This window comes from Nerophis lumbriciformis, linkage group LG10 (genome assembly GCF_033978685.3).
Source record: "Nerophis lumbriciformis linkage group LG10, RoL_Nlum_v2.1, whole genome shotgun sequence".
Taxonomy (NCBI): Eukaryota; Metazoa; Chordata; class Actinopteri; order Syngnathiformes; family Syngnathidae; genus Nerophis; species Nerophis lumbriciformis.
In genome coordinates this window covers 43,064,293-43,080,691 of record NC_084557.2, presented here as the reverse complement: position 1 = coordinate 43,080,691, position 16,399 = coordinate 43,064,293, and the positions used below count along the sequence as shown (strand labels likewise).

The following is a 16,399-nucleotide window of genomic DNA, read 5'->3' as shown; positions in this document are numbered from 1 at the left end:
TAACAGGTCCCATCTTCAAGACAGTAAAAAGTCGTTGTCGCAATTGTTGGATATGACTTTAAAGCATAACCAAGCATGCATCACTATAGCTCTTGTCTCAAAGTAGGTGTACTGTCACCACCTGTCACATCACGCCCTGACTTATTTTGACTTATTTGCTGTTTTCCTGTGTGTAGTGTTTTAGTTCTTGCCTTGCGCTCCTATTTTGGTGGCTTTTTTTCTTTAGCAGTTTCATGTCTTCCTTGACCACTATTTCCCCACACCTGCTTTGTTTTAGCAATCAAGACTATTTCAGTTGTTTTATTCTTCTTTGTGGGGACATTGTTGATCGTCATGTCATGTTCGGATGTACTTTGTGGACGCCGTCTTTGCTCCACAGTAAGTCTTTGCTGTCGTCCAGCATTCTGTTTTTGTTTACTTTGCAGCCAGTTCAGTTTTAGTTACGATCTGCATAGCTTCTAAGCTTCAATGTCTTTTCTTAGAGGCACTCACCTTTTGTTTATTTTTAATTTAAGCATTAGATACTTTTTTACCTGCACGCTGCCTCCCGCTGTTTCCGACATATACAAAGCAATTAGCTACCGGCTGCCACGTACTCATATGGAAGGGCGGTATAGCACGGTTGATAGAGTGGCTGTGCCAGCAACTTGAGGGTTCCAGGTTCGATCTCCTCTTCCGCCATCCTAGTCACTGCCGTTGTGTCCTTGGGCAAGACACTTAACCCACCTGCTCCCAGTGCCACCCACACTGCTTTAAATGTAACTTAGATATTGGATTTCACTATGTAAAAGTGCTTTGAGTCATTAGAGAAAAGCGCTACGATGTGTAGTGAAGCATGTTTAGCTATTCCTCGTCCTGCAGTGATAATGATACTTGTAAGAAACGTACTTTATTTGTCGCCATGGAGACAAGGATTAGTGATTTAGAAGTAGCTAAAAAACTGCAGACCGCAGATGGACTTTAGCTGCTAGTTAGCTAGTCACGTCTTAAAGCACCTCTTCCTGTGGGTGTTTCAGGGTTATAACTTCAACTTTATTGTTAGTTTTTAGGCCAAAATGCGTCCGTTCTCCCTTTTCTGTCTACACACTGTGTCTGCTTGTAAGTACTCTGTGTGTGTGCGCTGCTGGTAAAACCAACAATGACACGACGTGACGACGAAGGGTGGGGGACCGGTACTTTTTAGAGGTGGTATAGTACCGAATATGATTCATTAGTATCGCGGAACTATACTAATACCGGTATACCGGACAACCTTACTCCGCCCCATCAACCATTTTTGTAGTTACGCTTCTCGCCAGGTACTTAAAGGGGAACTGTACTCTTTTTTTGGAATTTTGCCTATCGTTGACAAGACGGGCCCGTGATGACATTGTTAGATGAATTTGATGTGGTTACTGGTTCCTCAACCCCAACACCTTCAGGATGAACTAGAACCACGGGACGGCGTGGCGGGGTTGGGAGAGTGGCCGTGCCAGCAACCTGAGGGTTCCTGGTTCGATCCCCACCTTCTACCAACCTCGTCACGTCCGTTGTGCCCTTGAGTCGTGGTTAGGGCCTTGCATGGTAGCTCCCGCCATCAGTGTGTGAATGTGTGTGTGAATGGGTGAATGTGGAAATAGTGTCAAAGCGCTTTGAGTACGTTGAAGGTAGAAAAGCGCTATACAGGTATAACCCATTTACCATTTAACCAACAGAGATCTGTATGTATGTACATCTTGTAGAAAGAAAGAGACATTGAATGGGGATGTGTCTACTCTGCAGACTATCACACCTAAAGTGTCAAAGTGTAGAAGCAATAAATGTCACGACAGGGACTGTGGCGTGGTTTGTTCTCCCGAGGTGCAAAAGATTTGGACCATACGTGGCGTGAAGGGGAGTACGTGATTTATTTTAACATCAAAGAAAGTACAAACGAAAAGCGCGCACAGTGGCGGAGAACAAACTATGAAACCAAAAGACTATAGCATTAATAAACAAAAACTTACTTGGCTTGGACTAAAATTGCAGCATGAAAGATGGACATGAAAAAACAAGTGTCAGGAATGTGAAGAGCATAAATGTGGGATGTCGCCAGAAAGACAAACTGAAAACAATGAACTTAAATACTACAGACATGATTAACGAAAACAGGTGCGTGACTCAAAACGTGAAACAGGTGCGTGACGTGACAGGTGAAAACTAATGGGTTGCTATGGTGACAAACAAGAGTGCACAATGAGTCCAAACGTGGAACAGGTGAAACTAGTGGGTAACCATGGAAACAAGACAAGGGAGTGAAAAGCCAGAAACTAAAGAGTCCAATAACTAAACAAAACAAAACAAAACATGACTAAAACAAAACATGATTACACAGACATGACAATAAATCCCTGAAATGGCTATCTTGGCTGCAACTTTTCTTTAAAGGGGAACATTATCACAATTTCAGAAGGGTTAAAACCATTAAAAATCAGTTCCCAGTGGCTTATTTTATTTTTCAAAGTTTTTTTCAAAATTTTACCCATCACGCAATATCCCTAAAAAAAGCTTCAAAGTGCCTGATTTTAACCATCGTTATATACACCCGTCCATTTTCCTGTGACGTCACATAGTGATGCCAACACAAACAAACATGGCGCATAGAACAGCAAGCTATAGCGACATTAGCTCGCATTCAGACTCGGATTTCAGCGGCTTAAGCGATTCAACAGATTACGCATGTATTGAAACGGATGGTTGTAGTGTGGAGGCAGGTAGCGAAAACGAAATTAAAGAAGAAACTGAAGCTATTGAGCCATATCGGTTTGAACCTGTCATGTCTGTGTGATCATGTTTTGTTTTAGTCATGTTCGGTTTTGTTTTTTGGACTTTTTGTGCATTTTTGTTTTGTTTTGTCACCATAGCAACCCATTAGTTTTCACCTGTCACGTCACGCACCTGTTTCACGTTTTGAGTCACGCACCTGTTTTCGTTAATCATGTCGGTAGTATTTAAGTTCATTGTTTTCAGTTCGTCGTCCTGGCGAAATCCCGGATTCATACCCCTGTCACACTTTTACCTCTGCGCACTTCATAGTCCATGCCAAGTAAGTTTTTTTTTGTTTATTAATGCCACAGTTAGTGTTTTTGTTTAATTGTTCACAGTTTTTTGCCCACGTGCAAGTCTTTTTGTTTCGTTAGTCAAGTTTGTACATCCGCCTTGAGCGCGCTTTTTGTTCCTTTGAGTGTCATAAATAAATATGTATTCACCTTCACGCCATGACCAGTCCAGCTTTACTTGCATCTCGGGGAAACAAACACACCATAGTCCTCGTCTTGACAGAACCGTATGCAAGCGAAAACGACACGACAGCCAACGACACGGGAGAAAGCGAGGACGAATTTGGTGATCGCCTTCTAACCAACGATTGGTATGTGTTTGTTTGGCATTAAAGGAAACTAACAACTATGAACTAGGTTTACAGCATATGAAATACATTTGGCAACAACATGCACTTTGAGAGTGCAGACAGCCCAATTTTCATCAATTCATATATTCTGTAGACATACCCTCATCCGCTCTCTTTTCCTGAAAGCTGATCTGTCCAGTTTTGGAGTTGATGTCAGCAGGCCAGGGAAGCTAGGGTCGATATTCTTCTCTTGATCATCTTCGGGACGGTGTGAGCCAAGACATCCAGGGGGTTTAGCTCGCTCGTCTGCGGGAACAAACTGCCGCCATTGCTTGCCGTGCTACCGAGGGCCTTTGTCCCTGAATCGCTCACACACTCCGGCAGATTCAATGGGGGTCTGGCGGCAGATTTCTTTGACTTTATCGTTGGAAATGCATCTGCTTTGAGTGTCGCAGGATATCCACACATTCTTGCCATGTCTGTCGTAGCATAGCTTTCGTCGGTAAAGTGTGCGGAACAAACGTCCAATTTCTTGCCACTTTCGCATCTTTGGGCCACTGGTGCAACTTGAATCCGTCCTTGTTCGTGTTGTTACACCCTCCGACAACACACCGACGAGGCATGATGTCTCCGAGGTACGGAAAACAGTCGAAAAAAACGGAAAATAACAGAGCTGATTTGACTCGGTGTTTGAGAAAATGGCGGATTGCTTCCCGATGTGACGTCACGAGAGCGAATAATAGAAAGGCGTTTAATTCGCCAAAATTCACCCATGTAGAGTTCGGAAATTGGTTAAAAAAATATATGGTCTTTTTTCTGCAACATCAAGGTATATATTGACGCTTACATAGGTCTGGTGATAATGTTCCCCTTTAAGAGGCTTTATCAACATGTCTGGAGTAGAGACTATTTTTGACTCAGCGAGTGTGTGCAGTGCAAACTTTAAACCATTTGGAAGCTTGCCCGGAGGTTGATTAGCACCCTATCTGAACATCACCATCAATTAGGTGGATGAAGAATTAGTAAGGAGTGTTAAAGTGTCCTCGGGGGTTAAGGTTGACAGTAAGCGGGGGTTTGTTCATTTTCAGTTTGCCATGCTGTAGTCAAAGCTCTGTTGTGTTGGATGCTGTTTGGATTACTGGGTCAGGAGGTTCTGATGATGGACCGTGGGCTGATACGCCTGACTGCCTCAGCATGCTGCACTTAAAGGTACTGGCATCTTTGGTTGGATTTGGATTGCAAGATTGTGGGTATTGTTTGTCTTTTTAGACGATGTGACCTTACAAATAATGGTATTCAGTCTTAGATGGAAAACAAGATCTTGATCGGGGGTGTTTTTGTTTGAAGACAAACGTGACACAAAACTTCCCAATTGTTAGAAAGCCCACGGTTTAATATGTTTCTGTGTATGAGAGTTTTTGGTGAACATCGTTTTGTCCTACTAACCTCAACGGTTCTTGAACTCACCATTAAACAGGTTTTTAAAAGGAAACTAATATTTTATCTGAGTCTGTAAATTAATTTACTTGTTGATGATTTTTTTATTGTGTAGTTATATTTATATGGTCATTAATATTCTGAGACTATAAATGGTTTTCTTGTTTGCTCGTTGATGATTTTTATTAGTTTCTGTATTGTGTAGTTATAATTATATGCTTTTACTTGTAATTGTATTGAGTTTGTGGGACCCCAGGAAGACTAGTGGGTTGTTGTGGCAACCAGCTAATGGAGATCCTTAATAAAAATAAAAATCAAATAGTGTGGACTATGACGCAACAGTTTGTTTACTTTTTAAATCTTCCACCCCTTTGTTGTCTCATTTTGTCCACCAAACGTTTTATGCTGTGCGTGAATGCACAAAGGTGAGCTTTGTTGATGTTATTGACTTGTGTGGAGTGCTAATCAGGCATATTTGGTCACTGCATGACTTCAAACTAGTCAATGCTAACATGCTATTTAGGCTAGCTGTATGTACATATTGCATCATTATGCCTCATTTGTAGGTATATTTGAGCTCATTTAATATCCTTTGCTTTCATCCTCTTTGTATATAATTTAGTTTTGCATGTCTCATGACACATTATCTGCATGTAATATTGGCTGCATTTCTGATAGTTGTTTGTGTGCCATGTTGTTCCAGACCACAGCAAACATTACCCATCTTGCCAAAGATTGTAATAAATCTATTAGAAGAAGACAGCTGAGTTGCCTATGATTTACTAATGGTTTCTAATGCTGTAAAAATGTGTAGAATAAATATTACATTTCAACATTTCTGTCAACAAAGGTTTGCTTCAGCCTGCGACACATAGTCATTTTGATAGTAGGCTAATATAGCTAATATAGACACATACATCATGTGTTGCCTTCATTACAACACTCATATAAGACTTTTAAAGTCATTTTGATAGTAGGCTAATATAACTAATATAGACACTTACGTCATGTGTTGTCTTCATTATAACACTTATATAAGTATTTTAAAGTCATTTTGATAGTAGGCTAATATAACTAATATAGACACTTACGTCATGTGTTGCCTTCATTATAACACTTATATAAGGCTTTTAAAGTCATTTTGGTAGTAGGCTAATATAGACACATCATGTGTTGTCTTCATTATAACACTCATATAAGACTTTTAAAGTCATTTTGATAGTAGGCTAATATAACTAATATAGACACTTACGTCATGTGTTGCCTTCATTATAACACTTATATCAGTATTTTAAAGTCATTTTTATAGTAGGCTAATATAACTAATATAGACACTTACGTCATGTGTTGCCTTCATTATAACACTTATATAAGGCTTTTAAAGTCATTTTGGTAGTAGGCTAATATAGACACTTACATCATGTGTTGTCTTCATTATAACACTCATATAAGACTTTTAAAGTCATTTTGATAGTAGGCTAATATAACTAATATAGACACTTACGTCATGTGTTGCCTTCATTATAACACTTATATACGGCTTTTAATTTTTTGTATTTTTGGTCCAATATGGCTCTTTCAACGTTTTGGGTTCCCGACCCACGACCTCGAGGATCAGTCAGGGCTCCGCCACTGTTGAGCCTTGATAAACTCAACGAACTGCATCAATAAATATTTAGTTTCCAATTTCTCACTCTAACATTCATTATATAAGCCATTGCATATTTATCAAGGTAGCAACCATTTGTCATGTGTGCATAAACAGAGCATATATATTCAAAGGGTAGTGTGGTCCGCTGTTCAGATGGATTTCCTCCCAGTCTTCATTCATCACCAGCTTCTCATGGAAATCCTGTGTTTGGCAGCGGATGACGTGCAGAATGAGCGCCACACTGGGACACGCCGGCCTGATCGGCCTCGGCTGGAAGCTGAGCTTTTCTCTAATGACAAGCGCGGGTGGACCCTGGCAACCTGCTGCTGTGTGCACTCCACCTGCCAGCTGATTTGTAGCTGCATGCAGTCCGTCTTCACCTTCCAGTAGGAAGATATTTATAATGCATGAGCGGCATGCCGATGAGGATTAATAGGGATATGTCTGACTTATTAATGGCGGTTTGATGCATAATCACTGCAGGCGGCATTAGGAGTTTCTTCAGGAGGACTTGAAAAGCCCCCTGAGGGCTGCACAGACCCGATGACTGACTGCGTTTTGTCCTAATGAAGCATCCGAGTGCGTTATGGTGTGGCACTTGATGACGAGAGTGCAGAATCCGGGCTGCGTAATATCATTTCTGTCACACCTCGGCAGAGCTGATGTGAGAACTGATTCCGTTGACCTCGCGCCCGGGGGGAGGTCAGTGGGCAAAGGTCACTGGCTTTCTGGGACTGGAGCTTTGTAAGAAAGCAAGCATGAAACGATACAGTGAGTGCTTTACTGCAGACCTAGATCATCTCTCAAGAAGTCTTGACATGGTGTGCACCAAGTTGTCAGTAGATGACATTATTATTTCACCAAACATGGCAAGTTGTTATCTTTAAAGGAGCCCTTTGAGGATTTAAAACACTTCCCTGTGGTCTAGATCAGTGGTCCTCAACCACCGGTCCGTAGGGATGATGTTTGATAAGAAATTATCGAGTTCGAGGCCATTATCGAATCCTCTTGTCAAGACTTGGACTATGGCGTGGTTTGTTCTCCCGTGGTGCAAATGAACATTTGGACCAGACATGGCGTGAAGGTGAAGACATTATTTATTTTACACTAAGAAAGGAACAAAAAGCGCGCTCAAGGCGGAAGTACAAACTTGACTAACGAAACAAAAAGACTTGCACGTGGGCAAAAAACTGTGAACAATTAAACAAAAAACACTAACTGTGGCATTAATAGAAAAAAAACTTACTTTGGACAAGACATGAAGTGCGCAGAGGTAGACAGAGTATGAATGCGGGAAGTCAGGGGTATGATGTCGCCAGGGAAACTTCCTGGCAACAATGGGTTTAAATAATAGTGACATGATTAAAGACAGGTGCGTGAGTCGTGAGGGCAGGTGAAAACTAATTGGTTGCTATGGTGACAAACAAGAGTGCACAATGAGTCCAAACGTGGAACAGGTGAAACTAATGGGTAACCATGGAAACAAGACAAGGGAGTGAAAAGCCAGAAACTAAAGAGTCAATAACTAAACCAAAACATGATTACACAGACATGACACCTCTTATCGAACCGATTCCTTAACGATTCTCTTATCAAATCCAGATAGTTTGTTGTATATGGAAAAAAAACCCACAATATTTGGTTTAACAAAAGCTCACTTTTATTTTATAAGAAATCTCAAATAAAATAAATAAATAAATATTGAATGTTACTCCCCTAAAGAAAATTAAAAAAAAATACATATTGACTGAAGTATATTAAGTGGGATTTTTCAGAAAAACAAATATATACAGTAACACAAAAACTACCTGTCTCTGTAAACATTATAGGTGTATAAATAATAATATAGTGTTAAATAAAATCAGTCCCTTGGGCACAAAACTGAAAAAAATACAGCTCTCCAAAAAGTGCACTTCTGCTGCTATTGGAACATACTAACTACACACACAGGCAGACAGCTAACAAACAATCCAAGACGTATAATAAAGTTCCAAAGCAGATTAATCCATTCAGGCTCTTTATTGTTGTTGATCTTGCCTTGTCTTTTCCTATCTTTACTTTTGTCTTGCACTGGACTGTTATTTATTTATTTTTTTAAACTGAAATACACACAATGACAAATGTATAAGCTATGTGATTCAATTAACATACTGAAATGTAATACACAATATGTAAATATTAGCTTCACACAAATATACAGTGCTATCATCAAACAAATACTTCTGAGTGTTGAAACTATTCGATGGTGGAAATACATGACTGGTAGCCATTTTAAGTCCTCAAAACATCCATTGAAAAAGTGCACAAAAATAGTTTTTCAATAAACATCTTACTATCAAATGTAACCACTTTCCACTTTAATATTGAGTTACATAAACAAGTTAAACAGTTTACTTACAGACGTATCTTTTCCAAGGCTTGTAGGAGCTAACACAACTTGTCTACTTCTCAATTGTCTCATGAACTTAACTGACGTCGTCAACCCGGAAGTGCCCAAACTATTGACGCGTAGTATTTTCATATCGCCACAAGGTGTCAGTAAGAGTCTACAATCAAATGGGCATAACATTGCCCATTTGGGATTCGAATAGAACCAACTATTTTTCTTTACTATAGTGGCCTCGATAACGGGAACCGGTTCTCAAAAAGGGATTTGAGTCCATGGAATCAGTTCTTTTCTTATCGAACAACCGGGAGAATCGGTTTCGAACATCATCCCTACCGGTCCGTGACACATTTGCTACCGGGCCGCACAGAGACATTAAATAGTTTAGAACCGACCACATTTTCTCCGACTTAACTTTCGCCAGTGCCACCAGACACACCAATAAGTTTGTTCATAGATGTATTATAAAACTCTAGATATGTCTGATAATATCGAACTGCCGATATTATCGGCCGATAAATGCTTTAAAATGTAATATCAGAAATTAGCCGTATCGGTTTCAAAAAGTCAAATTTATGACGTTTTAAAACGCTGCTGAACGGAGTGGTACACAGACAAGTACAGCGCAGTTGCGTCTCCCAGTCATACTTGCCAACTTCCGATTTTCGCGGGAGACTCCCGAATTTCAGTACCCCTCCCGAAAATATTCCGGGGCAACCATTCTCCCGAATTTCTCCCGATTTCCACCCAGACAACAACATTGGGGGCGTGCCTTAAAGGCACTGCATTTGAGTGCCGGCCCAGTCACATAATATTTACGGCTTTTCACACACACACAAGTGAATACAATGCATACCTGGTCAACAGCCATACAGGTCACACTGAGGGTGGCCGTATGAACAATTTTAACACTGTTACAAATATGCGCCACACTGTGAACCCACACCAAACAAGAATGACAAACACATTTTGGGAGAACATTCGCACCGTATCACAACATAGTGGCCTTGTGGTTAGAGTGTCCGGCCTGTGATCGGTAGGTTGTGAGTTCAAACCCCGGCCGAGTCATACCAAAGACTATAAAAATGGGAGCCATTACCTCCCTGCTTGGCACTCAGCATCAAGGGTTGGAATTGGGGGTTAAATCACCAAATATGATTTCCCGAGGGCGGCCACCGCTGCTGCTCACTGCTCCCCTCACCTTCCAGGGGGTGATCAAGGGTGATGGGTCAAATGCAGAGAATAATTTCGCCACACCTAGTGTGTGTGTGACAATCATTGGTACTTTAACTTTTTAACTTTAAACACAACAGAACAAATACCCAGAACCCCTTGCAGCACTAACTCTTCCGGGACGCTACAATATACACCTACCCCCCCACCCCAACCCCGCCCACCTCAACCTCCTCATGCTCTCTCAGGGAGAGCATGTCCCAAATTCCAAGCTGCTGTTTTGAGGCATGTTAAAAAAAAGAATGCTCTTTGTGACTTCAATAATAAATATGGCAGTGCCATGTTGGCATTTTTTTCCATAACTTGAGTTGATTTATTTTGGAAAACCTTGTTACATTGTTTAATGCATCCAGCGGGGCATCACAACAAAATTATCGGTTGATATCGGAATCGGTAATTAAGACTATGAGAAATCTTGGAGAGGACCGCAGATGTGAGAGTGAGAGTCCAGTCCATAGTGGATCTAACATAATAGTGAGAGTCCAGTCCATAGTGGAGCTAACATAATAGTGTGAGAGTCCAGTCCATAGTGGATCTAACATAATAGTGAGAGTCCAGTCCATAGTGGATCTAACATAATAGTGAGAGTCCAGTCCACAGTGGATCTAACATAATAGTGTGAGAGTCCAGTCCATAGTGGATCTAACATAATAGTGAGAGTCCAGTCCATAGTGGAGCTAACATAATAGTGTGAGAGTCCAGTCCATAGTGGATCTAACATAATAGTGAGAGTCCAGTCCATAGTGGATCTAACATAATAGTGAGAGTCCAGTCCATAGTGGATCTAACATAATAGTGTGAGAGTCCAGTCCATAGTGGATCTAACATAATAGTGTGAAAGTCCAGTACATAGTGGATCTAACATAATAGTGTGAGAGTACAGTCCATAGTGGATCTAACATAATAGTGTGAGAGTCCAGTCCATAGTGGATCTAACATAATGGTGTGAGAGTCCAGTTCATAGTGGATCTAACATAATAGTGTGAGAGTCCAGTCCATAGTGGATCTAACATAATAGTGAGAGTCCAGTCCATAGTGGATCTAACATAATAGTGTGAGAGTCCAGTCCATAGTGGATCTAACATAATAGTGTGAGAGTCCAGTCCATAGTGGATCTAACATAATAGTGAGAGTCCAGTCCATAGTGGATCTAACATGATAGTGAAAGGCCAGTCCATAGTGGATCTAACATAATAGTGAGAGTCCAGTCCATAGTGGATCTAACATAACAGTGTGAAAGTCCAGTCCATAGTGGATCTAACATAACAGTGTGAAAGTCCAGTCCATAGTGGATGTAACATAATAGTGAGAGTCCAGTCCATAGTGGATTTAACATAATAGTGAGAGTCCAGTCCATAGTGGATCTAACATAATAGTGTGAGAGTCAAGTCCATAGTGGATCTAACATAATAGTGAGAGTCCAGTCCATAGTGGATCTAACATAATTGTGAGAGTCCAGTCCATAGTGGATCTAACATAATAGTGTGAGAGTCCAGTCCATAGTGGATCTAACATAATAGTGTGAGAGTCCAGTCCATAGTGGATCTAACATAATAGTGTGAGAGTCCAGTCCATAGTGGATCTAACATAATAACGAGAGTCCAGTCCATAGTGGATGTAACATAATAGTGAGAGTCCAGTCCATAGTGGATCTAACATAATAGTGAGAGTCCAGTCCATAGTGGATCTATCATAATAGTGTGAGAGTCAAGTCCATAGTGGATCCAACATAATAGTGAGAGTCCAGTCCATAGTGGATCGAACATAATAGTGAGAGTCCAGTCCATAGTGGATCTAACATAATAATGAGAGTCCAGTCCATAGTGGATCTAACATAATAGTGAGAGTCCAGTCCATAGTGGATCCAACGTAATAGTGAGAGTCCAGTCCATAGTGGGGCCAGCAGGAGACCATCCTGAGTGGAGACGGGTCAGCAGCCCAGAGATGTTCCCAACCGATGCACAGGCGAGCGGTCCACCCCGGGTCCCGACTCTGGACAGCCAGCACTTCATCCATGGCCACCGGACCTGTGCCCCCCCCCCTCTCAGAGCAGAAAAGAAAAGAAACGGCAGATCAACTGGTCTAAAAAGGGGGTCTATTTAAAGGCTAGAGTATACAAATGAGTTTTAAGATGGGACTTAAATGCTTCTACTGAGGTAGCATCTCTAACTGTTACCAGGAGGGCATTCCAGAGTACTGGAGCCCCAATAAAAAACACTCTATAGCCCGCAGACTTTTTTTGGGCTCTGGGAATCACTAATAAGCCGGAGTTCTTTGAAGGCAGACTTCTTGCCGGGACATATGGTACAATACAATCAGCAAGATAGGATGAAGCTTTCCCTTTGCATCCCTTCACCCTTCCCAGCTCCCCCAAAGGGCTGGTCCCCAATCCCCCCCTCCCATCGATGTTACGTAAGTTTCCTGTCAGGTTGACGACATATCGCTGTTGTTGTTCCCCAGTGAGTCTGTGGGACACGCCAGATCCAGGCCTGCCCTTCTAATGAGGCCCACACAAAGGCGCATTGAAGAGAAGCCCCCGTGTGAGAGAGGATGACCCAGGACTGGGCATCAGTGGCCCCAAGGCTGTCCCCTCTGTACAAAGACCTCCACTGTGGTCATGGAGTTGAAAGGGCATGGAGGGGAAAAAGAAAAGGGGGGTAAGAGGGAGGAGACATCCTGTTCCAACAAATATCGGAAAAATGAAACAAAAGCGTGACTTTTCTGACCATGACATGAGTACCCCATCAAGTTCTTCTCTCCAGCAAGTCACACCCTTAAATGTGCTTGTCTGCAGTAGCTCAGATCAGATTGTCTCCAATCTTCGAACCGAAGAGAGCATATAAGGGACAGTCTTGGAAACTTACGGAATACTTATTGGTGTGTTGGACAAAATCATGGCATTCTCACCTGGACTTGAGCGTCTGCTATGATTGATTCAGCGCAATTTCAATTATTTTCAAAGCAGCGAGAAGAATGACTCTCTCATCCCGACTGGAGGACATGGAGGTGACCTTGGAGCATGTGCTCATGGACGTCTTTGTAAGTCTTCTCGGCTCTCTTTCCTCTTGTGATGGACTTGTTTCCTTTAAAACATTGTTACGTCGATGGAGAGCTACCGAGGGTGTGTCGGTCGATCGCCAACCAGGCATGAAAAAAATGACGTCACTAGATTGACATTATCAATCAATCAATCAATCAATCAATCAATGTTTATTTATATAGCCCTAAATCACAAGTGTCTCAAAGGGCTGCACAAGCCACAACGACATCCTCGGTTCAGATCCCAAATCAGGGAGTCCAGTCCATAGTGGATCAAACATAATAGTGAGAGTCCAGTCCATAGTGGATCTAACATAATAGTAAGAGTCAAGTCTATAGTGGATCTAACATAATATTGTGAGAGTCCAGTCCATAGTGGATCTAACATAATAGTGAGAGTCCAGTCCATAGTGGATCTAACATAATAGTGTGAGAGTCCGGTCCATAGTGGATCTAACATAATAGTGTGAGAGTCCAGTCCATAGTGGATCTAACATAATACTGTGAGAGTCCAGTCCATAGTGGATCTAACATAATAGTGTGAAAGTCCAGTACATAGTGGATCTAACATAATAGTGAGAGTTCAGTCCATAGTGGATCTAACATAATATTGTGAGAGTCCAGTCCATAGTGGATCTAACATAATAGTGAGAGTCCAGCCCATAGAGGATCTAACATAATATTGTGAAAGTCCAGTTCATAGTGGATCTAACATAATTGTGAGAGTCCAGCCCATAGAGGATCTAACATAATCGTGTGAGAGTCCAGTCCATAGTGGATCTAACATAATTGTGAGAGTCCAGTCCATAGTGGCTCTAACATAATATTGTGAGAGTACAGTCCATAGTTGATATAACATAATAGTGTGAGAGTCCAGTCCATAGTGGATCTAACATAATAGTGTGAGAGTACAGTCCATAGTGGATCTAACATAATAGTGTGAGAGTCCAGTCCATAGTGGATCTAACATAATGGTGTGAGAGTCCAGTTCATAGTGGATCTAACATAATAGTGTGAGAGTCCAGTCCATAGTGGATCTAACATAATAGTGAGAGTCCAGTCCATAGTGGATCTAACATAATAGTGTGAGAGTCCAGTCCATAGTGGATCTAACATAATAGTGTGAGAGTCCAGTCCATAGTGGATCTAACATAATAGTGAGAGTCCAGTCCATAGTGGATCTAACATGATAGTGAAAGTCCAGTCCATAGTGGATCTAACATAATAGTGAGAGTCCAGTCCATAGTGGATCTAACATAACAGTGTGAAAGTCCAGTCCATAGTGGATCTAACATAACAGTGTGAAAGTCCAGTCCATAGTGGATCTAACATAATAGTGAGAGTCCAGTCCATAGTGGATCTAACATAATAGTGTGAGAGTCCAGTCCATAGTGGATCTAACATAATACTGTGAGAGTCCAGTCCATAGTGGATCTAACATACTGTAATAGTGTGAGAGTCCAGTCCATAGTGGATCTAACATAATTGTGAGAGTCCAGTCCATAGTGAATCTAACATAATAGTGTGAGAGTCCAGTCCATAGTGTATCTAACATAATAGTGAGAGTCCAGTCCATAGTGGATCTAACATAATAGTGAGAGTCCAGTCCATAGTGGATCTAACATAATAGCCTGAGAGTTCAGTCCATAGTGAATCTAACATAATAGTGTGAGAGTCCAGTCCATAGTGGATCTAACATAATAGTGAGAGTCCAGTCCATAGTGGATCTAACATAATACTGTGAGAGTCCAGTCCATAGTGGATCTAACATACTGTAATAGTGTGAGAGTCCAGTCCATAGTGGATCTAACATAATTGTGAGAGTCCAGTCCATAGTGAATCTAACATAATAGTGTGAGAGTCCAGTCCATAGTGTATCTAACATAATAGTGAGAGTCCAGTCCATAGTGGATCTAACATAATAGTGAGAGTCCAGTCCATAGTGGATCTAACATAATAGCCTGAGAGTTCAGTCCATAGTGAATCTAACATAATAGTGTGAGAGTCCAGTCCATAGTGGATCTAACATAATAGTGAGAGTCCAGTCCATAGTAGATCTAACATTATAGTGAGAGTCCAGTCCATAGTGGACTCTCTGGGCGGCATGGCGGCATGGCGTAGTGGGTAGAGCAACCGTGCCAGAAACCTGAGGGTTGCAGGTTCGCTCCCCGCCTCTTACCATCCAAAAATCGCTGCCGTTGTGTCCTTGGGCGGGACACTTCACCCTTTGCCCCCGGTGCCACTCACACCGGTGAACTGAATGACAGGTGGTGGTCGGAGGGGCCGTTGGCGCAAAATTGCAGCCACGCTTCCGTCAGTCTACCCCAGGGCAGCTGTGGCTATGAAAGTAGCTTACCACCACCAGGTGTGAATGATTGATGGGTTCTACATGTAAAGCGACTTTGGGTACTTAGAAAAGCGCTATATAAATCCCAGTTATTATTATTATTATTATTATCTAACATAATAGTGTGAGAGTCCAGTCCATAGTGGATCTAACATAATAGTGTGAGAGTCCAGTCCATAGTGGATCTAACATAATGATGTGAGAGTCCAGTCCATAGTGGATCTAACATAATAGTGTGAGAGTCCAGTCCATAGTGGAGCTAACATAATAGTGTGAGAGTCCATTCCATAGTTCTCTCTCAAGCAGGACGCGATTTTTCAGCCACGCCCGTAGCCTACTGTTAAAGACAACAGATGATTAGCTCACCACGTACCACCTGTGAAATCTAATCACCTGCCAGCTGTGTCTCACCGTCCCGCACATGCCCCACCCCTAGCCGATGGTGCTCCGCCCTCAACACCATTGACAGAGGCGGTGACCTTTGCTCCTGCAAGCGCGCTGATCACACTCTCCCTCCACAGTGATATTTACATATTATATATACAGTATATATAAGAGTCTCAGAAAGCTAGCGCACACAAGCTAGCAAGCTACGGAGTTTGCCGCCAATCCATTTCTTGTAAAGTGCATAAAAAGGAGTAGGGAAGCTGGACAAATAAGATGACAAAAAGCAACCACTTTCATGTGGTATTGGACAGAAAGGAGGACTTTTTTTCTCCTCCATTAGAAAATGTGGATGTTATCATCACTACTGTCTGATTCCAATCAATGCAAGTCATCAGAATCAGGTAATACACCAACTTATATTCTTGTCTTCATGAAAGAAAGGAATGTTAAAGGCCTACTGAAACCCACTACTACCGACCACGCAGTCTGATAGTTTATATATCAATGATGAAATCTTAACATTGCAACACATGCCAACTTTAGTTTACTAAA

General features: G+C 41.7%; 1 protein-coding gene across 3 annotated transcripts in view; it reads left to right on the top strand.

Moving 5' to 3' along the window:
* The window catches only part of frmd4a (FERM domain containing 4A), a 458,149-nt gene that overhangs the window by 172,492 nt on the left and 269,258 nt on the right, over positions 1-16,399 (top strand). The window contains exon 1 of one of the 3 annotated variants that reach the window (XM_072913962.1): positions 11,945-13,113. The exons of the other annotated variants lie outside the window; for them this stretch is intronic. Within the exon in view, the coding sequence (XP_072770063.1) occupies positions 13,048-13,113 (66 nt within the window). The 5' untranslated portion in view covers positions 11,945-13,047. Of the gene's footprint in view, positions 1-11,944; positions 13,114-16,399 lie in introns of those variants that run through there. 3 annotated transcript variants of the gene reach the window in all.